This window comes from Octodon degus, unplaced genomic scaffold (assembly GCF_000260255.1).
Source record: "Octodon degus isolate 3935 unplaced genomic scaffold, OctDeg1.0 scaffold00131, whole genome shotgun sequence".
In the NCBI taxonomy this organism is placed as follows: domain Eukaryota; kingdom Metazoa; phylum Chordata; class Mammalia; order Rodentia; family Octodontidae; genus Octodon; species Octodon degus.
The window spans coordinates 23,695-33,057 of NW_004524707.1; the positions used below are offsets into that span (position 1 = coordinate 23,695).

The following is a 9,363-nucleotide window of genomic DNA, read 5'->3' on the forward strand; positions in this document are numbered from 1 at the left end:
CAAGTGTCTCATTCAGACTTCTTCCTGCAGGAGATGAGAAAGAGCCTGGAAATTCTTGGCTGAGCTTCCCCTCCGTCCAGGGCGACACTCAGGGACAGGCAGGCGTGACTCACCCGTGGGATGTGTTTCCCTCAGCATGTTACTGTGAGAAATGGAAACAGTCAGAGGAGTTTAAAGAACTCTCAGTGAACAATCGTCTGCCCACCACCGAGGTTCTGTAACTCACATCTTACCCTGTTTGCTTTATCGAGTGTCTGTCCATCTATCCATCCGCGAATCTTTTCTGACATGTTTTGCCATATTACAAGGTAAATCATAGACATCAGCATACCTAACCTCTAAATACTTCAGCATCATATTCCTAACTGGAGTTCAGTTTGCATTTATGCTTCTTATTTTTTGACTCAGTATAAATTCAAAAGACCAGGGAGGCTGCCTCGAGAAAATAGCTCTTCAATCTGCAGAACTCTAAAGATTTTTTCTTGAGCAAGTGTCTCTCCTTGGTCTTTCAAAGCTTGATAACAGACCCTCTGATAGTGACCACTACTCCTTAACTCTGCCCAAAGGGGCTGCAATCCTGGAAACAGGCTTTGGTCGGATTAGGGTTCAGATCCTCCACACGATCACTAAAAGTTGTACGTCCTTAGGCTATGAGTTGTGAATTACCTATAAAGGCAGTGTGACAGGATAACTAGATTGGGAAATTAACTGTGTCCATTTTCATGACTCTAGGCTTGCCACAAGCAAATGGGAGCTATTACCAACTTCATCCCAGCTTCACTTTGCAAAGACTGTGGAAGCTGAGAACAGCTTGGTACTTGACAACATATGGGCCAAGGACAGCTCACAGATATGATCATGGTACCATAAGATCACATTACCTAGGGACACTGTAATTGTCTTCATTGTGTAAGTATACTCTAGGAATGGCATAACAAGGAAGCTGCTTGGTGACACACTTCTCAGAGAAGCCCTTTTTAAGAGACGGTTGACTACTGCGGTGTGGGCTCTCCTCAGGTAGAGAGCCCTTTGTTCCTCCTTTCTCATCCAAAAGCCAAAGCGAAGTCAAGTCCTCCTCAGGGAGCCCTCACAGAGGAGGAGCTGCTCCCCAGGGAGGGCAGAGGCTGGATTGGGTGCTGGCTGAGCTGTAGGGGAATGAGGGGAGAGTGAATACATGGTCTTCCCAGTGCCCCACATGGCCACTCCGACGCAACAAAGCCTTGCCTGGGGTCTGGGTTGTAACAGCTAAGTTGTCATGAAGGGAACAGAGCTGGGAGCTGCCCTGACCACCTCAGAAGAACTTGATCAATTCAGACCATGGGCAGAAGTTTTTCCCAAGCTTTATGTATTGAGTGGCCACCTCTTACCAAAACCCCTGCAGAGGATATCAGTCTAATCCACCCAGCGATATGGCACATGGATGCAAAAGAAAGACAAAAGGGAGAAAGTTCTACAGTTGAGGAGTTCTGGGATGACCCAGTGGTCTCTGCGGAACAAATGACTGGGTCTGCAAAAGCTCATGGCTTTTATTGGTATCAATGAGGGAGGTGGGTGGGAATCGTGGCAGAGTGCATAGGGAAAAGAAACTTCATAGCCAAGCCAGGCACAAGGGCCCCCATTGGCAATGAACAAATAGTTCTGATGTGTGCAAGGCCAGCACCTTCACTGCCAGAAACATTTGCTTCAATATAGCTGGCTCTACATAGCTCAGTGAATAGGATGAAGGAGAGGTGAAGGACAGTCCTCAGCAAAGGCTTCATTTCTCAGGAGAGAGCACATGGTAGTCTCCCACAATCTCCATTAAGGACAAAAAAAAAAATCACCCAAACAAGGAACACTTTCTTCAAGAAGACTATGGTGACAGGTATAGGAACCACTGCAATGAGGTCCTGCAGTAGGGGAGAGAGACTGGACTCAACTCTGACTCCAGTATACAAGTATGCATGCGCGTGTGTGTTGTGTGTCACATGTTGGGGAGGGAGGCTCAGGGGATGGAAAGTCACTGAGAAGAAACATTGAGGATAAAGGTTTCTGGCTCAACCAACTTGGTAGGGTCATCGCTGAAGACAGGCTCCAGGGGTAAGATACTGAGGGGATCAGATACCAAGAATGAGGGTTTTCCCATAAACTGACTTTGTAGGATTCTTTATAAGGATGCAGAGGGAACCCAAGCTCAGGCCCAGTCAAGCAGGGGGCTCACAGGAGACTGCCTCAGATTTTGGTGCCAGGAGCGAGTCTGCACTCCAAACATTCCAATCAGCTTTGGGGATGTAGTGGTGGGTAGCCAGGTAGGTGGGACTGTACAGTCATGCCTCATACAGACAAGTAACAGCCCACCCTCACACTGCTCCTTTTTCCTTTCCCTTGACAGTCAGGGGCTTGACAGACATGAAATGGCTGCATGGTAGAAGGAGATTAGGATGCTAGAGGTTCTGGCCCTGGTTGGTGGGCTTCAAGTCAGAGACAGGTTGGGCCCAGTGGAAAAGCCACAGAGATTGATACAAAATGGGGAGCATAGGGATCCCCTCACTTTACTCCAGAGCTCACACAGCTTCTCTGGCTCCCGCTCGTCTCCTGAGCCGCTTTTTCTGTGGCCTGTCAGCTAGAGAGTAAAACACAAATGGAGCGTGAAAAAAAATTCAGCAAAATAATTACAGGTTACAACAAATCAATTGGAACTGTGTAAATAGGCTGAGGCAGGTAGCCGAATCGGACTCTTCAGCTTAACACCCAGCCCCTCCCTGTTGGTGGCAGCATTGGTCCTGGGGACATGAGGCAGGAAAGACCCTGGCTGTGGTGTCCCAGGATCTGAATGGGACCCCCAATGTTGTCCTAAGTAGCTGTGTGGACCTGGGTGATTGGAACCCCCAAGCTTATTTTATTACCTTTTACGCCCAGATAATTATATCTACTTAGTATACTGCATGAATGGTTAGGGGTGAGAGGAGGTAATAGATGCAAATGTGCTTTGGAAACAAGAGAGTTGGATAAATGGAGTCTCTCTTTACTTTCTTTATCTCCCAAATCCACCCACTCCTCTCAATCTCTATCATCGGCTCCTCAGGTCAGCGCCAGCCTTCTCTTGCACAATATTCTGATCCAGAGTCTAATCATGTTCTTTGGGTCTAATCCCTGATGACTGGAGGGGAAAGCGCCACTGTGGGCTGAAGGATTAAATGTAGTTCAGATTAAGAGGAAGGAGGAGTTTAGGAAGAACCAAGGAAGCAAGACTGCAGGAACTCAGCAAGTACGTGGTGCTGCGGGGCGACCAAGGGAGTCGGTGACAGTGGCCTGCCCTTGCATTGCTTAACAACTCTGTGGGAAGACAGAGCTGGAAAATATCAAACAAATGGAGTGCAATTAAATGCAAAATTGTATGCTTCTAATTGGAAAATACTTCTGTCTGCAGCAGAAGCCCAGGGATGCCCATGGTGAGGTTGAGGTTTGAAATGAGATCTTAAAGAGCAAGTTGGGTTTCAATAAAAAAATTCATATCGTCTAGGCAGTGATGGTGAGCCATTTAGAGCTTCTGACGGTACAAACAGCTCCTTGCAGCACAAGTGCGGTAGGTTTACCACTGCCGGTATATGGGGAGGAGACAGAGCTAAGACTGAGTAGGCTGTGGAGAGAGCAGCCTGGCATGAGAGCGAGCTGGCTGGACTTCATTGCAAAGCTGGCCATGTGGTGGAGTCAGGTAAGGCAAGACTTCAAAGTCTAGCCAGGGGTGTTGCGATCTAATTTAGACTGCATGAGGATAATCTGATGAATTATTGATTGGCGCAATGGGTAATTCCATAGCTCAGAAGTGGAGGAGACAGGAAAGAACTACACTGGCCTAACCAGCCCCAGTGAACACTGGTTGGCCATAAGGTGACTGACTGGCTCTGGGAGAAGATGGTTGTGTCAGCCTGGGTCACAGCAGGGCCTGCAGGTGTGAGTGCTAAACTTGAGGAAAGGGTTCAGGAAAGCCTCGCTTGGGGAAACAGGTCAGTTCTCTAGCCAGAGACTCAGGAGTGTTGAAGGTGACAGCACAGGGAAGGTGGACACAGCTCCTGTAAGACAGAGACACTGAAAATAGAAGTCTGCAGTACAGTCGGCCACAAATAATTGCAAAAGAAGGGAAAGACACTGCCTCTTCTGCAACACACACACACACACACACACACACACACACACACGAGCTGCCTGCTCCCTGTGTCTGTCATTAAGCATTCAGGCAGGTAATTCAGACATACTCCTGTGAGCACCAGGAGCCTTGTAGAGCTGGAAATGGGATGGTACTGGGAGACTCATTATAGAGTACCCATGCGGGGGAGCACTAAAGACTGGGATGTCCCCTCCACAAGCCTGTGCACAAGGTCACTTCTCACATCCTGTGTACCTCAGCCCCACTCTAATTGTCCTGGCTCTGGCCCACACCCGTGCTCTATGGGTTCCAGCTCAGCTTCCTGCTCTGAGATAGGTGCTGAGCCTTGTGTCCTCTGGATGCAGGGCCTCTCCCACGCTGAGGCTTCTGGGGTGCCCCAGGAAGGAGACCCTCCTTCTCTGGATTTCTATAGTCACACTGAGGGGAAGCCCAAGTGGGCTGCCACAGGGCTCCTCCAGGGGCCTTGGCCGGTCAAGGGCAGGGATGAGCTATGCAGGCAGCTCAGTAAGTATTGTCCTGGGACCTTTCTCCCAGGCAGGCATATACTTGGCTTCATTTGTTTAACATCTGTTTATTGGGCAGCTACTATTGCTGAGCACTAAGCTTGCTGATTTGGGTTGGGTGGAATAGGCAAGGGCAAGTGGGATGATGCCACCCTCACCCTTTCTAAAGACCCTCAGTGTGCCCAGGGGTAGCAGATGCCAGGACCTGGGAATGCAAAGATGAATGACACAGCATCTGCGTTCAATCCCACTGCTGACAACAGAGTAGATGTGATGGACATGTAAACAGTCTACACATCCACCACGATGGGTTCAGTGACAGTGTATATTCTCCTGGAACACAGGAGAAGATGCCACAAAAGGGCCACAGAAGAGTGATGCCACAGCTGAGCCCTGAGTGGAGTGATGTGTTCTTTTAGGGTCCAGTTTGATGGACCCCAAGCCCTTTCCTAGGGGAGTTTGGAGTGAGGAATTCAGCTGTATGGATTATGCATTGTCTCCCTGCCTTGGCTGAAGAGGAATGGATAGTTCCAAAAAATGTCTAATATGTCACACAGTTTCAGCTCACTGTCTTCCATGTGAGGAGGCCAGTGCTGTCTGAGGGTATCCAGAAAGAAAGAAGTGGGAGAGTGACCTTCATTTCCAAGCTTTCTGTTTCTTCTCCCTTTTAGTGTTCTCTGTTTTTAGGTACCAAGCCTGTCTGGGGGTTCTGTCTGAAACTAGAGGGAAATTTTTGATGAGAACATTTATAAACACATTTACTCTAGTACATGAATGATCTGGGCTTTTCTCAAGGCTATGTTTCTTCTCTCCCCAGGGCAATGAAGAGTGTCATTTCCATGCTGCCTTGCATGGCTTCTTGGATCCCTTTCCCTTCCTCCCAGCCCCTTCTGTCCACATCCCGACCCTGCAGATGCAAGGCGGAACTGGATATGAATGTAAGGTTCCTTGACTTTAGCAGGAACTGGACAGAGGCACCCATCGCTTGTAGGAGACACTTCCTGGACCTCGTCTCGGTCCAGGAAGCCAATATTTATAATCCCAAAGTTACGTTATTGGAATCCCATCAAGTTGATTCCAATCTAACACTTACAATGCAACCCACGGTGAAAATAAAGACACTAAATTCTATTTTCAATCATCAGGGAGTCAAGGGGCTCTAAGTCCAGCCACGAAGATGGCTTTCCGGAACCAAGAGGCAACCCAGGGCCTCACCCTGTTTTTATTCAGTGGGGCAGTGGCTTGAGGAGGATTGACTGAGAATTGTGGGAAATAGGTGATCATTGTGAGCTGAGCTAGGTGGGTGGCCTACATTTACCTAAGGCCAATTGATAAACAGAAGTCCTAGCCAGCTCTGTAAATAGGAAATAGGGTCAGGCTCAGTCAAAATGGAGACAGTCACTCTTCTTTCAAGGAGAGCTGCTCAGGTGGTCCTCCACAATCGCTATCTTTGGGCATAGACTAGATAAGCAAGACCGATGATAGTATATTAGATGGAGACCTTGTTGGTTTAACAGAGCACATTGTTTATTGTCATCCTGAAGGGCAGCCCACAGAGGGCATTTTCATGGACCTTACTAATTTAGTATTTTAATCAGTGCTTTGATAAAGAGTAAATGACACAAAACTTATAGGACAAGAAGACACAACAACCAATAGTCCGATATCTAATGACTAGATAGGAGAGACAAACCAAATTTTCTGCTTAGTGACCTGCTTGGCCCAGCTGAATCCTATTTCTGTGGCAGGGTTTTAAGAGCTCCAGTTGAAACCAAGGCGGATATGCAAATCCACACATAACTTGTGTGAGGACCACACTATTTCTCATGCTAGTGAGATTGCAACCTGGACCGCAAAGCTCGGGATCTGTCCCCTTGCATATCCATGGTTAGTACATAAGAAAATGGGGCACCAGAGTCCCTTGCCTCGATCACATTGAAAATCATGTTCAGTCCAGCCATGCCTCTCTCTGGGATGGTGAGGGTCTGGAAGGATAGTGTCCATTCTGCTAGTCGTGTGGCTGGTGACTTCTGCTTTGAGTCTGCATTGTATGCTGTCTATAGTGTTCCTTCGTCCACAGATGAGACAAAACAACAAGATTTTATTATTTTTTTAATGTATTGATATAGGGTCTCACTACACACATTGGACTCTTAGTGATCCTCCTATTTTCAGCCTTCCTAGTGCTGGGATTACAGGCATGCACCACCATGCCCAGTCTTGGTGGCCTGCTCAGTGCACCCAGGAGCCAGGCCAGTGTGGCATGTGGTGTAGGGGATGGAACTCCTGTCCCTGCACTTGTCTAAGCAGGCGCTTAGTCCACTGAGCCATCTCACTGGCCCAACAACAAGATTTTAAAACCAAAACAAGATAAAATGTTGTACAGCCAAATAGGCTGAATTTATGCTGAGGTATCAATTATTTGGCACCATAGTTTGAAAGAGATCATGAATTTGGTGGCTACAAAATGAATCAGGGGAGTGACTGGTGGCTGATCCGGCTGTAGGTTCAGTGGTTTCCTTAGCAGAGGTAGCATCTGACTCCAAGGGAGGGCCCTGTGCCCATCTTGCCAGCCCATCTCTGGACAGCCATGCTTAGTGCTGCCCACTGTAGGTACAGGGAGAGGTGGGGAAGACAATTTCTTATGCACTTGCAAGCTGAGGGGGCAGGGGAGCAAAGTGCACCAGACCGGAGCAGGCTAGTTGACCAGGGCTTGCAGGGCCAGAATCTACTGACCCAGCTCATGTCTAGGATTCTAAGGCAGGAGGATGGGTGAAGAGGGGGAGAAGGAACCTAGATGACTGCCGGGGGGGGGGGGAGGGGTGTGGGGGGGTAGGGGGGGTACAATAGTGGCAGCATATCATGTGACCTATACAGAACAGGCGGCTAGGGGCTGATTCAGTCACCAGGAGGGAGGCTGAGGTGGACAGAAGTCAAGAAAATCCAGTTTGGGGTGCTATGCTGAGGAGTTCCTCTGGAAAGGTAGGCTCTAGTACCACACAATCAAGCTTACTTTAAAAACTATTATCGAGAAGGGCGTAAAACACGGAAAAGAACAGGATCTCCCCCGACTGCAGGACTCCACTTTGCGCAGACATGAGGCGCTACTACTCCCAGGGGCCAATAAACAGCTCCGGCAGCAAAACAAAGGCGCTTCCATTCCAGAAGGGGCTGTCGGGCTCCAAGAAAACTACTCCAGGCCCTCCGTGTGGCGAGTGGTCCCCTTTGTTTGGTCGGCGGACCACAGCAAAGGAGGAAGAAGGCCGCGCCGCCATGGGCAAGGGAGACCCCAACAAGCCGCGGGGCAAGATGTCCTTGTACGCCTTCTTCGTGCAGACCTGCCGCGAAGAGCACAAGAAGAAGCACCCCGACTCCTCGGTCAACTTTGCCGAGTTCTCCAAGAAGTGCTCGGAGAGATGGAAGACCATGTCTGCCAAGGAAAAGTCGAAGTTTGAAGATATGGCGAAGAGTGATAAAGCTCGCTATGACAGGGAGATGAAAAATTACGTTCCTCCCAAAGCTGGCGATAAGAGGGGAAAGAAGAAAGATCCAAATGCACCTAAAAGACCACCATCTGCCTTTTTCCTGTTTTGCTCTGAACATCGCCCAAAGATCAAAAGTGAACACCCAGGCCTGTCCATTGGAGATACTGCAAAAAAATTGGGTGAAATGTGGTCTGAGCAGTCAGCCAAAGATAAACAACCATATGAACAAAAAGCGGCTAAGCTAAAGGAAAAATACGAAAAGGATATTGCTGCATACCGTGCCAAGGGCAAAAGTGAAGCAGGAAAGAAGGGCCCTGGTAGGCCAACAGGCTCAAAGAAGAAGAGTGAACCAGAAGATGAGGAGGAAGAGGAGGAAGAAGAAGAGGAGGAAGAGGAAGAGGAGGAAGATGAAGAATAAGTGGCTGTCCTGTAATGGCATATGGAGTGTATGTGTGCTCAGGCAATTGTTTTGCTAAGAATGTGAATTCAAGTGCAGCTCAACATTAGCTTCAGTATAAAAACTGTACAGATTTTTGTATAGCTAATAAAATTCTTTGTAGAAAAAAATACTTTTTTAAAAAATTCAGGTTGTAGCTTTTTGAGGGGCTACTACATACAGTTAGATTTTAAAGCTTTTGATGTTGAATGTTCCTAAATATTTAATGGTTTCTTCCATGTGTAAGGTAGCACAACAAATTTGCAGGAACTAGTACCAATAGTTAAGTTTTGAGTTGTTTAGGATGTTGCATTTTGTGTTTTTTTTTAAAAAAAATTGTAATAAAATTATGTATATTAAAAAAAATAAAAATAAAAACTATTATCATCTTTTTTTTTTAGTCAGACTAGAATATAAGACTTTTTTAAAAAAATTAAATAGTACCACTACACTTATAATGAAAAGCTGTAATCCTCTGTCTGCTCTACTGTTTTGAAATCCTGCTTTCTAGAACCAGCTGCTTTGAACTCTTCTGTTTCTTCTGAGGTTTTCCCCCATTTAGTTTTTAAGTAGCAGATTGTACTGTTATTTCTTTGCTTTTTAGTTTAAATTTCTGGTACCTATATGAAAGGTGAGGAAAATCTTATTTTTAATTTATTTTTTTATTGAGAAATAAATATGAATGAGATAGTTTCACGGCTGATTAATAGGACAGTTTTGATAGTCAATACACTGTACATTGTTATCTTCTTAGTGGTTATCCATAGTACAAGAAGCAGACAGGATATTCTG

The 9,363-nt window shown here is 46.9% G+C and overlaps 1 protein-coding gene across 1 annotated transcript; it reads left to right on the forward strand.

Annotated features, from left to right (window-relative positions):
* The first annotated feature begins 7,918 nt into the window (after positions 1–7,918).
* On the forward strand, positions 7,919–8,937 carry LOC101583955 (high mobility group protein B2). The gene has a single exon (XM_004641109.2). It carries the CDS (start codon positions 7,924–7,926, stop codon positions 8,551–8,553), a length of 630 nt encoding a protein of 209 aa, XP_004641166.1. The 5' UTR covers positions 7,919–7,923; the 3' UTR covers positions 8,554–8,937.
* The last annotated feature ends 426 nt before the right edge of the window (positions 8,938–9,363 follow it).

Coding starts and splice junctions, on each gene's coding strand:
- LOC101583955 (XM_004641109.2), top strand. CDS start 7,924: ATGGGCAAGGGAGACCCCAACAAGCCGCGGGGCAAGATGTCCTTGTAC.